The sequence below is a fragment of the Molossus molossus genome, unplaced genomic scaffold, assembly GCF_014108415.1.
Source record: "Molossus molossus isolate mMolMol1 unplaced genomic scaffold, mMolMol1.p scaffold_m16_p_2, whole genome shotgun sequence".
In the NCBI taxonomy this organism is placed as follows: Eukaryota; Metazoa; Chordata; class Mammalia; order Chiroptera; family Molossidae; genus Molossus; species Molossus molossus.
The window spans coordinates 106140187-106156060 of record NW_023425355.1 but is presented as its reverse complement, the minus strand read 5'-3'; the positions used below and the strand labels follow the sequence as shown (position 1 = coordinate 106156060).

At 46.0% G+C, this 15874-nt stretch overlaps 2 protein-coding genes and 1 pseudogene across 13 annotated transcripts in view; 1 reads left to right on the top strand and 2 right to left on the bottom strand.

Annotated features, from left to right (window-relative positions):
• Positions 1-7008: 7008 nt before the first annotated feature.
• Positions 7009-7242, bottom strand: LOC118635753 (annotated as a pseudogene).
• A 639-nt stretch (positions 7243-7881) lies between these two features.
• Positions 7882-10704, bottom strand: NDUFB11 (NADH:ubiquinone oxidoreductase subunit B11). Its single transcript, XM_036270636.1, has 3 exons — positions 10174-10704; positions 8280-8410; positions 7882-8106 (listed from the first exon to the last, which is right to left on the bottom strand). Exons 1-3 carry the CDS (start codon positions 10378-10380, stop codon positions 7983-7985), a joined length of 462 nt encoding a protein of 153 aa, XP_036126529.1. The 5' UTR covers positions 10381-10704; the 3' UTR covers positions 7882-7982.
• A 176-nt stretch (positions 10705-10880) lies between these two features.
• The window catches only part of RBM10 (RNA binding motif protein 10), a 30323-nt gene continuing 25329 nt past the window's right edge, over positions 10881-15874 (top strand). For 4 of the 12 annotated variants that reach the window (XM_036270611.1, XM_036270609.1, XM_036270603.1 and 1 more), the window contains exons 1-2: positions 10939-11210; positions 13062-13203. In XM_036270611.1, coding sequence (XP_036126504.1) covers positions 13187-13203 — 17 coding nt within the window. In that variant the 5' untranslated portion in view covers positions 10939-11210; positions 13062-13186. Of the gene's footprint in view, positions 11242-11867; positions 12723-13061; positions 13204-15240; positions 15284-15874 lie in introns of those variants that run through there. The other 8 variants (XM_036270606.1, XM_036270605.1, XM_036270600.1 and 5 more) reach the window with 4 other exon arrangements.

The window sequence follows — 15874 nt, the reverse complement described above, 5'->3', positions numbered from 1 at the left end:
GGAGGGAGGGGGAGAGAGAGAGAGAGAGAGAAACATTGTGAGAAAAACACATGGATTGTTTGCCTCCCACAGGACCCCAACCAGGGCAGGGGACCAAACAGCAACCAGGCACGTGCCCTTAACCAGATTCCGGGACTCTTTGATCCGAGGACTGAAAGCTCTAACCGCTGAGCAACCGACCAGGGCTGACTTTTTAAAGATATATTTAAATGTTCTGGAATTGTGCTTTCTGTAAGAGTCTGTAATATGGTAATGGTGGTTCGTAATTCACTTACAGCTTTGGTTTAAAAGTTGAAAAATAAATGCAGTAAAAATAACCATAAGGAACAATCTGTTATTGTTTACACAATATAAAAATATGTAAACTGTATCAATAACCTAAATTGTAAGGGGGAGAAAAGTGTAGAGTTTAGAAGTGCTACCGAAGTTAAGTTGTTATTAACTTAAAATAGGATGTTATACTTTTTTTTTTTTTTTTAATCCTCACCCGAGGACATTTTTCCATTTTTTGTTCAGGTAGAGTGGGAGGAAGAGAGAGGAACAGAGAGAGAGAGAGAAACATCGATGCAAAAGGAACACATCGAGTGGCTGCCACCCGCACGACCCAACCAGAGCCGGGGACAAACTGCAACCGAGGTACACGCCCTTAGCGGGAACCGAACTGGGTCTCTCAGGACCGCAGGCCGACGCTCTAACCGCTGAGCCAAACCGGCCAGGGCTGGATATTATACTTTTAAGATAATTTAAGCTTGCCCAGCCGGCATGGCTCAGTGGTTGAGCATCGACCCATGAACCAAGAGGTTACCGGTTCGATTACTGGTCAGGGCACATGCCCCAACCAAATCCCTAGTGGGGGGCACACAGGAGGTGGCCAATCGATGTTCTCACTCATGGATGTTTCTGTCTCTCTCTAAAATTAATAAAGGGGGAAAAAAATAAGATACTTTAAACTTCATGGTAACCACAACAGGTAAAACCTGTGGTAATTACACAAATGAACATGATAAAGAAGTCAAAGCATACTAATACCAAAAGATGTCAAACCACTCACAAAAAAAGCAGAAGAAAAAAGGAACAACAGAGCTACAAAATAGCCTGAAAACAATTAACAAAATAACAAAAGTCCTTATTTATCAATAATTACCTTAAACATAAATAGATTAAATCATCCAATAAAAAGACCCATAATGGCTGAATGGATTTTAAAAAAGCACCCCAAGACCCAACAATATGCTGCCTACAAGATACTACAGTTGTTTGTATAGAAAATAATACAATAATTAATACATAATAATGCAAGAATAAACTGTAAACCTACTTTTGCCCCACTCTGTATAGACTGAGGGTGAAGGGATGGAAAAAGTATTTCAAGCAAATGGTGGTGGGGGTGGGGGGAAGCAGGTGTAGCTATACTTATATCAGACAAAATACACTTTAAACAAAAAAATGGTAACCCTGGCTGGTTTGGCTCAGCGGTTAGAGCGTTGTCCTGCGGTCCCGAGAGACCTGGGTTCGATTCTTGCTAAGGGCATGTACCTCAGTTGCAGTTTGTCCCTGGCCCTGGTTGGGTCGTGTGGGTGTCAGCCACTCGATGTGTCCCTTTCACGTCGATGTTTCTCTCTCTTCCTTTCTCTCCCTCCCACTCTGTCTGAACAAAAAAAAAGGAAAAATGTCCTCAAGTGAGGATAAAAAAAAATGGTACATTTTATCAATCTTTTTCAGGGTCAGATCCCAAACTGACCCATCTGAGCTTGTTTTTTTTTAAATGAAAGCTTCCCCCAAAGAGGCCACTTTGTAAGGTGAGTGGAATTTTCTGGAAAAGGGAGAAAGTGGATTCCAGGTGAGGTAAATGGTAGCCCAGAGGTCAACATGACTTAGAATCTTGGTGGCAGCAGAGGCTGGATAGTGTGTGCAGAGAGTATTTTTCATTTACATGGCATCTGTTTGAATCTACACACACACACACACACACACACACACACACACACACGTGTCCTGCCTCATCTTGATGGGTTTAGGGTTTCTGGAGATCTCCTTCCTCCTCCCTTCCCTCCCCTCCATCTCTCCTTTTCTCTCTCCCTCCTCTTCCTCCTCTACTTTCTCCTTCTCCTCCCTCTCTCTGTCTCTCTGTCATTAAAATAAGAGCCTGGCTGGTGTGGCTCAGTGGTTGAGCGTAAACCCATGCACCAAGAGGTGCCTTGTTCGATTCCCAGTCAGGGCACATGCCCAGGTTGTGGGCTCGATCCCCAGTGGGGGGCATGTAGGAGGAGCCAATCAGTGTTCTCTCTCATTGATGTTTCTATCTCTCTCCCTCTCCCTTTCTCTCTAACATCAATAAAGGTAAAAAACATTTTTTAATAATAATAACCCAGTTTACTTTTGTTTAATTCCTAGTAGTATGATCACAATTAAAAGGACAACACACCCAATGTAGTTTGTGTGTGCTGTGGAGGGAAACTCAACAATAAATGTAGAGAATAAATAGTAAGGGGGGTTGGAATTTCAAATAAGGAAGGAGTCCTTTTTGAGAAGCTGATATTTAACAAAAACTTGAAGGAGGTGAGGGAGTTGGAAAAGAATAAAAATACAAGGCTACTGTGTTTCAGGGCCCCTAGAGGTGTATGTCTGATTGAAACCTGGTGACATCATCAATGGCTGATTTTTCCTAAACTTCAGCTGAGACCCTGGATCCTCATTCCGACCCTGGCAGAGTTCCTCGGACCCTCTCTATCTTTGAGACAACTGACTCCCAGAATCCTGCAGCTTTTCTGACAATGACTACTAAAGGTCCTAACTGGCCTAAGTATACATTCAAACCCCGTCTTCAGAAACCGCCACTTTTAACACCAGACCCCAAACCTCTCAGTAGTGACTACCAGGGTTCAAAAACCACCTTCCACTCCAAGTCTGTAATCTGAACATCCCCAAAATCACGATTACCGTAATTTCATTTTTTAGGGTACTTATTTAAAAACTTCCATGATGCCCTGGCCGGTTTGACTCAGCGGTTAGAGCGTTGGCCTGCGGTCCTGAGAGACCCGGGTTCGGTTCCCGATAAGGGCACGTACCTCGGTTGCAGTTTGTCCCCGGCCCTGGTTTGGACATGCAGGCGGCAGCCACTCGATGTGTCCCTTTCACGTCAATGTTTCTCTCTCTCTCTCTCCCTCCCACTCTGTCTGAACAAAAAATAAATAAATAAAAACTTCTATAGTCACTACATTAATATTAATGAGGATTCATTCCACCAATATTTATAAACACCTAATCTATGCTGGGCAATGTTATAAGCACTCTCACATTCATCTTTTCAATATCCTTAGGAGTTAGTTAATGTTGTTAGCTCCAATGGATAGAGGAGGAAAATGGAAACATAAGGTCACACATTTGGTATGGAGGGGTCTGTGATTTGAACCCAGGCAGTCTGGCTCTAGAATCCGTGTCCTTAACCACTATGATCACCTAGCTAGCAATCATGGCTTGTTTCAAAGTTCTCTCTTCAATTAAATACTTCCTCTAAGTCTTGCTCAAATGTCATCTACGTGAGGCCTTTTGCCTGGCCACTCTAGCTAAAATTTACACACACACACAAACACTATACCCTTTTCTGTTTCATTTTTTCCTTCACACTTATCACCATACCATACATTTTATTTATTTACCTATAAATTATCATTACCCAAAATTGTTATTTTTTAAAATTCTTTTTTTCTTTTTTAATTTTAGAGAGAGGAAGGGAGAGATAGAAACATCAATGAGAGAGAACATTGATTGTCTGCCTCTTGCATGCCCCCTACTGGGGATTTGGCCCACAACCAGGGCATAGGCCCTGACTGGCTACCTCTTGGTGTATGGATTAACCCTCAACCACTCAGGCACACCGGCTGGGCAGAAAATTGTTATTCTTTACATTGATTATCTGTCTCCTACAAGAGAAGTCAGCTCCAAGAGGGGCAGAGATTTTTGCCTGTGTTATTCACTGTTTTATCCCCTGTCACACAATAGGCATTTGGTAAATATTTGTTGGATGAATGAATGACTAAATGAGTGAATGAATGAATTAACCTTTTCTAATGATGGTTGATGCCAAGTTGTGTTGCCTGGATCCTGGTTGACCTTGGTTTTGACCCTCTGGCTCAGAAGTATTGGCTCTGCTTACAAATAGTAACATTTACAATTGGAATTATGCCAACTCAGGTAAATTTCTTTCTTTTTTTTTTTTTTATATCCTCACCCGAGGACATTTTTCCATTTTTTGTTCAGGTAGAGTGGGAGGGAGAGAGAGAGGAACAGAGAGAGAGAGAGAAACATCGACGTGAAAGGAACACATCGAGTGGCTGCCACCCACACGACCAACCAGGGCCGGGGACAAACTACAACCGAGGTACGTGCCCTTAGTGGGAACCGAACCCGGGTCTCTCTGGACCGCAGGTCGATGCTCTAACCGCTGAGCCAAACAGGCCAGGGCTCAGGTGAATTTCTATTGAGAAAGTTTACCCTAGAGTGAATTCCGAACCAATTTAACTCCTTCAATGCCATAGTGGCCAATTTTGGACATTTTCATTTTTCTGAAATTGTTTTCAGTGGGGTGAATCATTTTTAGGTTAATTTTTATAGTGATGATTCAATCCATGCATCAATTTTCTTGTCTGTATCATATTTCAGCAGTAATAACTTTGCCCCAGTTATCTCCTTGGCCCCAGGCTGCTCCCTGAACAGCTTACGCACAATCTTGCTTCAGGGATTACACAGGTTGTTCCCTCTCCTAGAAATGCTCTTCTATCTGTGTGGCTCATCTCTTACTTTCTTAACATTTTTTTCCCTCAAAAAACAAACTCACTTTTCAACAACGTCTAAGCTGACTACCCTATAGCTTCTCCAACCCTGCACTCCTGATCCCCCTTATTGGCTTTATTTTTAATTTAGTGCAAATAATGCAACTTGTTTCCTTGTTTATCGTCTATCTCCCTCTGCAAGAATATAAGCTCCACAAGGGCAGGAAGTTTTAAATCTTTTCTTCCCTGCCGTATTGCCATTTCTTATTAAAGTGCCTGGCTCCCAGTAGTCACTCAATAAATATTTGTTGAATGAATAGCTTTCCTGTCATTCTGAGCTTTATTTGTGGCTAGTTTTCACCACGTCTAATATTTCAGGATCAAAATTTGCAGGTTCACGTTTTGTTGACAACATAGGATCCTTCCATCAGTTCTCGGTCAACATATTTTAAAGTTCACAGTTTTAGCTGTTGTCAGTTTAGTCTGTGGTGCTTATGTCTACCAGTAATAGTCATTGTGAAACTGGTAAGATTGTTTTTATTTCCTAGGTAATCCATGAGAAAAACTGTAAGCAAACCCCCTTAGACCATCTAGAATTGTCAGAGATGGGCTTTGCTAAGCTGGGTTTTCAGTAAACCTCTGGTCAACATTGTACAGTATGTAAAATCTAAACTCCTCCTAACCACAGCCCATGGAGCCTTAGGGGTATGGCCTCTGACCACTTCTAGCCACTCTTTTTTCTGTAAGATTCCAGTAATTCCGGTAAGCACAACATTCCAGCCTCACTAGTTTTTTTGGTGGAACTTATCTGTTTTCTGTGCCTGTGTACTCTCAGTCTTACCTATCACCTTAAGGTAAACTCCCTGAGAACAGAAAATATCTTAGTTCAGGTCCTTCCAGAAGCAGACCCTAAGGCAAGGACTGACATCAAGTAGTTTATTTGGGACATGAATCCAAGAAGCACCCATTAGACAGTGGGAAAGTGAGGAAGTGAGACAAAGAAGAGAAGGCAGCCAATGAAGAGCATTATTAAGAGACTTAGCACTATGGGGAACATGCAGAGCATATTCCACCGGCCAGTGGAGAGCACCCACAGTGATGTCCCACTTGGGGGGGGGGGTAACAGGGCAGGGGTACTTATCTACCAACTCTCATCAGTCACTGTTGATGGTGGCTGCCAGGGAGTGTTCATTTCCTGGCCTTTCCAGCCCGTCAGTCCCGCAGGCAGCATTAGAGGAAGCCCTCCAGTGAAGAGATGCAGATCCTGGCAGTTGGCAGTTGGCCAGCAGCACACTGGAGCAGAAAGGCCACTGTGACATGGACAGGGAACTGACAGTGTCTGCTACAGAGACTGTCTTGATTACTGGGCCTTGCAGATAATAAATGCTCTATTAGATTGAAGGATGAAACTTGGTATCTGTTATGTCACTGGAACAAAGCTGGATGTAAAATATCAAGGTTCAAATATCCTTGGGATCTAACAGTAGGCTAAAAACATTATGTTTAAGTTTTATGACCACTCACAATGGCCACCATGCCCACCTCAGGAAATTTCTGAGGACAGACATCCTGGTATCTGTCAGTGCCTTGCATACTGTCAGGGCTTGGCACACAAGAGGAACTCAACTCCCACTCCTTCATCCCAAGGGGTGGTCGTTAAAAGGTCAGTTGCTTACCAAAACAGCTACTATGAAAAAGATGGAGAATGCTGAGTGCTGGCAAGTATGTAGCACTTAACACAGGGGAAGTGTAGTTGGGAAAATTGGCATGTTTTACTAAGTAAGCCTGATCACCTATCTACCCAACGACTTAGCAATTCTGTTCCCAGATATATGCCCAAGAGAAATGAGTGCATATGTTCATCTAAAAATGTGTAAAGAGCCCTGGCCGGTTTGGCTCAGCGGTTAGAGCATCGGCCTGCGGTCCTGAGAGACCTGGGTTTGGTTCCCACTAGGGGCGCGTACTGGTCGGTTGTGCGGGTGGCAGCCACTCGATGTGTCCCTTTCACATCGATGTTTCTCTCTCTCTCTCTCTCTCTCTCCCTCCCACTCTACCTGAACAAAAATGGAAAAATATCCTCGGGTGAGGATAAAAAAAAATAAATAAAAATAAAAAAAATAAAAATGTGTAAAGAATGTTCACAGAAGAATTTTTTTAACTCAGTCTTTTTATTATAATACATGGGCTGGGACTGATGGGATGGGGTAGATGTGGGCAACCATTGCTCTGATTAGCATCAGATGCCCATCCCAATAGCCATGAATGTGACAAAGGTGCCACCACTCTGCATCATGGTTTTCCCAATGCTGCCCATCAGCTTCTGATCCCACATTCCAATCCTGAGACAGGAAAAGGTGCTGAAGAGTGCCCCAGCCACCACGTCCACAGTGCATCCCATCACAAAGCCCATCTTTGTGCAGTCGAAGCAGCTTGGCTGGGACTGTCAACAGGGACCCATAGCCACTGGCATCTCACTTATGGCCCCGGTTGCTTCAAGAATTAATAGCCCCTGACAGAAAAGTGCCCAAATACCCACTGACACTAGAATGGATGAAGTATGGTCTATTCATACAAAGGAAGAGAACACAGCAATGAGGATGGACAAACTACTGATCATGTAACAATGTGGATCTGTCTCACATAGTGCTGAATGAAAGAAGTCAGAAGCAAAAATACACCAATGCACTTATATGAAGTGTCAAACAAGACAAAACTAATCTACGCTATTACAAGTTGGGAGAGTGTTTACCCTTGGGGTGGGGAGGATGGACCTGAAGGACATTTTCTGGAGATAGAGGTCACCTGGAAGAAGACTGAAGTGCTAGACATGTGAGTGAAGAAGCCATCTTGGATGTCTAGCTCAGTTGAGCTTTCAAATGAATCCAGCCCCAGCCACCGTCTAACTATAAGAAGAACCACCTAACTGAGCCCAGGAAATACTAAGACCATGAAAGATTATACTAAATTGTCATTTTAAGCCACTAAGTATTAGGATGTTTGTTACACAGCAATAGATAACCAGAACACCCAGAAAAGGCTGCAGTGGCCCTTTTAAGGCCTGATACCCCCACTCCCACAACCTCCTCACAACAAAATTAATACCAGCCAGTCAGATTTACAGTCCTTTTAATAAGGTGCTCTGAGGAGAGGGCAGAATGGCAGGCAGGGGGTAGAGAAGGTAGTGCTTCTTGAGCCCCACTGGGCATCCAGTCAGTCATCCACTGGCAACTGGATCTTGCTGGGGTCAAAGCAGTTGGATTCCATGATGGGAAGTCCATTGGCTTCTCGGTATTTCACAAGCCTTTCAGCTTCCCGGCGGGCCCACTCCTGCATCCTGGAGGCAGCAGCGGGGTGGGGGGAGACATGAGGAAGCCTCACTGGACATCAATCCCCACCTCAGCTCCCCATTCCTCGATGGTGCAGGACAGGATTCCTGGCAGAATCCCCTTCGACTTCCACCCCTGACTCTACCACCACCCATCCCATTCTCTTGGACACCCCATGAACCTGTAGTCAGGCAGATAAGCCACAAAGGTGCTGCCAAGGACCAAGACGATGGAGAAGCCAAAGAAGAAGACGACCCGCATGTTCCAGACATCCACAACAGGATCCTTGTCATAGCCATGGGAGTCTGGGTTCTGTGGAAGGAGAAGAGGTCAATGAGGGCTTCCTGCTGTTCCACAAAGCCTTATGCTGGCCTGCATAAGCTGGTCTCCAATTTCACCTCTAACCTCCTCGCCCTCCCTAAATTCCTTTCTTTCTGTTCTTAGAACTTGTCAAGCTCCTTCCCATCACAGGGCCTTTGCATTTGCTGTTCCCTCTGCCTGAAAAGCCTTTCCCCCAGATCTAGTCATAGCTGGATTTGCCTCCTCATTCAAAGTTTTGGCTTCATCATCACTTCTCTTTTTTTTATCCTCACCCGAGGATATTTTTCTATTTATCTTCTGGTAGAGAGAGAAAGGAGAGAGAGAGAGAAACATCTATGTGAGAGGGACACATCAACTGGTTGCCTCCCACACAACTCCGACCAGGGCCGGGGACAAGCCACAACCTAGGTATGTGCCCTTGGCTGGAATCAAACCTGGGACTCATTGGTCCAAGGGCCGATGCTATGCCGCTGAGCCAAACCAGGTAGGGCCATCATCACTTCTCTTAAGAGGTAATCCCTAGTCACCTTGTTTATTAAATTGAACTATAGGAAAATGCCATTTTCATATATCAAAAATGGTTGAATATTGGCCATTTCGTATGGTTCAACCTGATAAAATTACCCCCTACCCCCAAGTCACTTACGACACTTATCCTGCTTAACATTTTAGCATTTATTAGTTTATTAAAGTAGCATCCTCCAAATCTTCTATATCACATTATCTTATATGATCAATTACATACCTTATGTTACCATTTTCAAGTATTTTACATATTCATTTTCTGCGTTTTCCTCTATCATATAAACTCTGTAAGAAGAGCAAGGGCTTTATCTGATTTCCACATTGCTGAACCCCCAGGGCCCTGAGCTGTGCCTGGCATACAGCAGGCCCTCAATACATATTTACAGAATGAATGAGCATCCTATACGTATATCCAAGCCCCTCAACCAGAGGTTAATATTGATGAAGTACCTTTTACGCGTCAGGCCTTTTCACATACACAAACTTCACAATATCCCAGCAAGGTAGAAAGTGGCAATAATAATTAACACCTTTTAATGCTGAGTACTTACTAAGTGCCAGATGCTGTTCTGAGCATTTTGACTCATTCAATTACATAAGGCAGGTGTAGTATTTTATTTTTTAAAGATGCCCTAACACTTTCCCCACTTTACAAAGAAACTGAGGCACCAAGGGGTTAAGTTACTTTCCAAGGTCACACAGGTGAGTTAACTGTCAGTGCCTGTATTCCAACCCAAGCATTCTGATTTCAGAGCCTCTGCCATCAACACAGCACACACCTGGTAGACCTACGTTCAAATATGATTCTGCCACTTAACACCTCTGTGCTTCAGTTTCCTCATCTGTACAATTAGTACATTAATAGTACCTAGATATAGAGTTGTTCTGAGGATCAGATAAGTTGATGTATGTAAATTGTTTATAACACTGGCACCAAGCAAGCGTCCTGTCAATGTTCATTATTATCGTTGTTATACTCTATTGCTTCTAAGTGTTTTGAGCAGTGCCCACTTCAGGTTTAACACCTGCCTGCAAAATGAGGTCAGTCTTGCCTCTGGCTCTACCGAAGATAACACGGGAAAAAAGAGGAAAATAAATTAGGCAAAAGCCCCAAGTCTTCGAGGATTTCACCAGCTGCGCAACCCTCAACCGCCTAATAAAGTCCTCTACGGCGCACCGTCCACTGCCCCCGATTGACCCTACTGGCGTCCGGTCTTCCCTTCTCTCACCTTCTCATAGAGGTTTTCGTCCTCTGGATCTGGGTCCTCCTGCCAGCGCATAGTCGGTTCCGGTGCCCGCTTTCCCACCACAGTGGACGGGGCGATCACAGCCCTGGCGGAGCTGGATTCCGAGCGAACCCAGGCAGCCAGGCGCCCTCGCGTCGCCGCTGCTGCCAAAAGGCGGCGAGCGTACAAACTTAACAGCCCGTGCGCCATGACAGATTGTTCTCCAGGTTTTCAGGGGCGGGAACGGAAATGCGACTCTGCGCAGCTGCAGTTGGCCCGAGCGCGATGATTGTCGCTCCGCCTCGTCGCACTAAATAGGTCCCGAATCTTTCTAGATTTTGTTTTCGCGTTGAGGCAGCCCTCTTTCCTCCCTCTGTCACGGCGTCATTAGAGTAACCATTTCCCGACCCTTCCGGCTAAGCTATGGGAGTTCTGCCTAAGCGGTCTGCTCCTTTCCTTGCTGAGAAGAAAGCGGTGACATTTGGGGGGTGGGGTGGATGCAGTTCCCAGCCAATCGCACCGACTTTCCCTTGCCCTCCGGTGAAAGGGGCAGAGCTTCCGTTTGTCTTTCGTCTTTGAAGGAAGCCAAGCTTCTAAAAAGCGGGCCTCGCCCGATTGGCCAATAACTACTCCTTTTCTCCACTTGCGGGCGTTCGCTCGGGGCACGGGGCTCGGGGAGGTGGCAGCGGCTTGCCAATCAGAGCGGCCCAGGGCTGGCCGATGGCGGATGGCGACCAATAGACGCGGCCATCCAGAGCGCGCTCCCTCAGTAGGTGGATGGTGGTCGAAGCGCCGGCTCCCAGCTCCTGGTCGCCATTTTGTGCTGGTGACTGCGGCCGGCGGGGTGTAGGCGGCAGTGGGTCTCCCGGGAAGAGCAGCACGCTTGGCGCTTCTCCCCTTCACTCCTCTGCCTTTCTGTCCCCAGCCTTGAACTTGGTTGTTGCGCGAACCGGCTCCTGCTGAGCTGGGAGAGTTGGCGGAGGTGGCAGAGGGCCGAGGTGATGTCAGGGAGCCCTCCCTTGACAGCCCGAGCCGAGAAGGTGAGAATCGACGCTGGTCGTGGGGGCGGAGGTAAGGGGCCGGGGTCGGAGGATGAGTAGAGCAGGCGAGAGGGCCGACTGCGGGCCGCAACCGAGGGATGCGCGCGCGGTCTGACCTGGGAGGGGTTCTCTTTTTTTAATTTTTACCCCTTTTGAGAGCAGAGGCGCGTGCGCGATCGGGACGCAGGATGGGTGCACGCGGGTTGGGGGAAGGGAGGAACGGGTGGGAGTGGGCTGTGGTGTCTGCGACACGGAACTTTGTCCGTGGGGAGGCAGGTGTCTGCGATTTTGTTTTTTAATGTACAGGGGAGGCGATGTGCTCTCTGCTCTGTAACTTTAGTACTCATCTGCCCATGGGAAAGTGTTCTGTGGCTCCGGTCCTTGGGAGGGGAAGGAGAGAAAACATCTGTATGACCCTGGTCTTTATCCTTGGAGTGTGTATCTAACTCTGGTCCCTGTTTATGGGAGAGGTCCTTATCCATAGGGAGTCTTCTTGCGACTGGCCCTAACCTGCTTACTGAGTAGGGAGGGAATGCAAGGAATGTGTGTATGACTTATTGCCTGTTCTTGGGGGGGGGGGGTGTATCTCTGTGACTGTGACGTTCATCCATTGAAAGGGGGCCCAAGTGTGTGCTTATGGCCCCTATTTGTTGTGGGTACCTGTCTGATTTTGGCCCATAGTTTTGGGGTGCTGTCTGTGACTGGCCCCTGTCTGTTATGGATACCAGTGTGTGACTCTGGCTTCTTTTCCAGAGGCTACTGAGGGTTTTGTATGGATTCTAATTCACTGGGGTCCCTGGTTGTGATTCTAACTCATACCCATTTGGGAGCAGGTAACTCTGAGAGGTTCCCTGTGGCTTGAGAAGGAAGAGAAAATTGGTGTGTGTGTGTGTGTGTATATACATGGAGGAAAGGTGTGGTGGCAGCCTAATGTTGGGTAGGTGCTCTTACTACCTGGCTTTGCCTAATTGTTGTTCAGAGGGCAGGGCCTGAAGATTCTGGGATACTGCCTGGTGACCCCTGGCTGGGTCACATGGCTCTCAGAACTTCCTTAGATCTCAAGCCCTGAGATTTGGGTGAAATGACTGCCCTTCCAACCTAGTAGCATAGCACAGTGGTTCGGAACAGCCTCCGAAAGGGCTCCTTTTGCCTCTGAATAACTTGGGCCCAGAGCCCTGAGGAGAGAGCTAGCTGCCTTGGGACCTGGCTGTACATAAGAGACCAGACTCAGGGCTCAGCCAGTTGCCCTGTGAGGGCCAAAGCTGTGTTGGCCAGGAGCCCAGGGAGGCAGCAGCTGTCTCATTGCCAAGTTACCCCCTTCACCCCCTAAACCTCTCCTGGTCTCCTGCTGTCTTGTAGGGGGCAGCCAGCATCTTGTTGAGAGGGTGAAATGGCACCTGGGGGCCATGGAAGGAGCCTTGTGGGTGCGTGGGACTCCTGTAGTGAAGTCTTGCATCCATGCCTAATGTGCCTGATCTCTTACAAGTCATTCAGCACCAAGAGCTCCCCTAGGTAGGTAGCTCCAGTCTTGAACGTGTCTACCAGTTTCAGATGTCAAAGCCCTGATCACGGAATGGATGGCACCACCGGATCTCTCAACAAGATGCTCCCTGTCTGCTGAAGGCCTTGCTCATTCTAGGGCAGTGAGCTCTAACTTCACATTTATGGGGAAAGGAAAGTAGCAGACCAAGTAGGGGCTGCCTTTCCACTCTGGTCCACAGGAGCACTAGGAGTTGAGAAACAACAGCCCTGGACTAAGAGACAGCAGAGATCCTTGACAACAAGGGTTTCTCAAGGAGGTCCTCTCTCCCTCAACTGCCTTGACCCCTTTCTTCCTCCCTCTTTCTCCAGAGTCCCTACAGGAGGCATCACCCAGGCTGGCAGATCATGGTGGCAGCAGCAGGGGTAGCTGGGAAGTGAAACGGAGCCAGCGGCTGAGGAAGGGCCCCAGCAGCCCCCGAAGGCCCTATCAGGACATGGAGTATGAAAGACGGTGAGTTACTTGCTTCCCCCTTGAACAAAGAGCCTAGGCTTGTCCCCATGTGAGAATTGATCCAGGAAGGTGCTAGGGGGATGCTTCTGGGCAGAGGAAACAGTGTAGCAGATGACTGGTTACTTTTAAGCAGACATTTACTTGTGAGCCAGAACCTGTGTGCTAGGTGAATGAGACAGATACGATTGCAGCCTTCTCCTTACTCGGAGTCTCACAAGGGAGACCATACAGTTTACAGGTGATTCCAAAACAGTTGGATGGGTGCCATAGTTGGTTGTCAGGATAGGAAGGGATCAAGAGAAAGGTAGGAATGGAGGCTAATGCCCAGGTTTCCAGTTTGGATGACCCAGATAGGTATATGGTACCATTCGCCAAGGTCTGAACAGCCACTATGGGAGGAAAGGCAGAAATGGGTAGTGGGTTGTAAGTGCTTTTGGATTCTCAGGAGAGAGGTGTGAGCTATAGCTTTAGGTTTAAGGGATGGATGAGAGTGGTGCCTTCAGAGTCAGGAATTTGCCAGGACAAATATGGGGCAAGCCAGGTCAGACAGTGGGATATTTCAGGGGCAGGGTAGGCTGAAGTTGGCGTGATACTTATTGGAATGGTTGCCTGCCGTTACAACCCGACCAGGGCCGGGGACGAACCGCTACCGAGGTACGTGCCCTTGACTGGAATTGAACGTGCGACTTGTTGGTCCGCAGGCTGACACTCTAACTGCTGAGCCAAACTGGCCAGGGCTCATACAGTTATTTTTAAACTCTGGTAGAAAAAGAAACAGTTGGGACACTTGATAAAATAAGAGATCCCAGGCCATTCCATCACCATCCTGATATATCACCCAAGTTGATTCTAATGCAGGTGATCTATTCCTTACATTTTAGGATTACATGGGAAAGCAGACCTAACTCTCCCCAAAACCTCTATTTTTATTTATTATTTGTTTATTTATCTTTGCCTAAGGACATTTTCCCATTTTTGTTCAGATAGAGTGGGAGGGAGGGATAGAGAAACATTGATGTGAAAGAGACACATCAACCGGTTGCCTCCTGCATGACCCCGACCAGGGCTGGGGACGAACCACAACCGAGGTACATTCCCTTTACTGAAATCGAACCCGCGACTCATTGTTCCACGGGCTGACGCTCTAACCACTGAGCCAAACCGGCCAGGGGCAAAAAGCCTCTATTAACACAGTGGATTTATAAAAAGTTTGGAAAAATAATTTTTTTAATGTCCTGCAAAGGGTTTCTTCTACCACCAGGCCCTTTTAAAAATGTAGAATTAAAATATTTTGTTTTCTGAAAAATGAGCCCAAATTGAGATGTAGTCATTATCTAGTGTTATTCAGTCTTGACATTCTTTAAAAATGTCTTTTGAAAGGCATTTGATTTTTGGATGGGATTCACTGGAAGTGCTCTGTAGCAACTTCTGAGTTTGAGTAGGTGACATATTTGCTTGCTTCAGACTTTATTACCAAATAAAGCCACTGGCCTTCTTTTAGCTTTTAAAGGACCTCAAGTGAAGAGGTTTTAGTTAACCATACTTGTCCAGTTCACAGTCGGTTTTTATCATAGGTCAGCACAAAGGCCTTCTCTTGCCTATTTTCCCCCTTTTTTATTCCCAATTCCCATAGCTGTTGGCAATTTCTCTGTTGAGTTTGAAATGTATTCTTCTAAAATATCTAGTGTTATTTAGAGTGTCTGTGTTTTCACTTTACACAAATGATAGAGTGCTATATATTCTTCATTTTTCCCCTGAACTTTGTATTACTCAGCACTGCATTTTTAAAGATCTATCTGTATTGCCATGTGTACATTAGTGCTTTGCTCCTAATTGGTCCCAAAGATACCATGGGGGTATGCCTACTGCCTTTTGCTTAATGATTCCCCCAAGGATGGACACCTGTCCTTAAAGTCTTTAAAGTGCTAAAAATCATCACTTTTTTGTCTTACAATCTGTGCTTTCAGAGTCTTCTCTGTTCCTACCTCTGGATCGCAACAGTTGTTTTCACTGTATAGTTTTACCTTTCTCATTCAGGTCTTTAAATCCATCTAGAATCCAGTTTTGAATGTGGCATAAGGTAGGTTCTTGTTTTATTTTACTTCATATAGTGGGCATTTTTCCCAGTACCATCTCCTAAATAGTCCATTCTTAATGATTTGTGGTACCTCATCTCATCTCAAGTTCCCTCATATACATGGATCTGTCTTGAGTGATCTAAGTTGTTTCATTGGTTTACTTGTTCTTTCTTGTGCGAGAACCTTAGTGTTTTTATTATTATTGTTTTATAGAATGTCTTATTAGTTCCCACTTTGCTCTTATTTTTCAAAGTTGATTTAGCCATTTGTGGAGTTTTATATATAAAAAATTTACCAAGTCCCTCAAAAACATTCCAGATTTTTTTTTCCATTTTTTGTTCAGATAGAGTGGGAGGGGGGGGAGAGAGAGAGAGAGAGAAACATCGATGTGAAAGGGACACATCGAGTGGCTGCCACCCACGCGACCAACCAGGGTACATGCCCTTAGCGGGAACTGAACCACGGTCTCTCTGGACCGCAGGCCAATGCTCTAACCGCTGAGCCAAACCGGCCAGGGCAACATTCCAGAATTTTTGTTGAGGTTGCATTGAATATATTAATTTGGGGAGCATTGGCATCTTTGTCACCTTTCC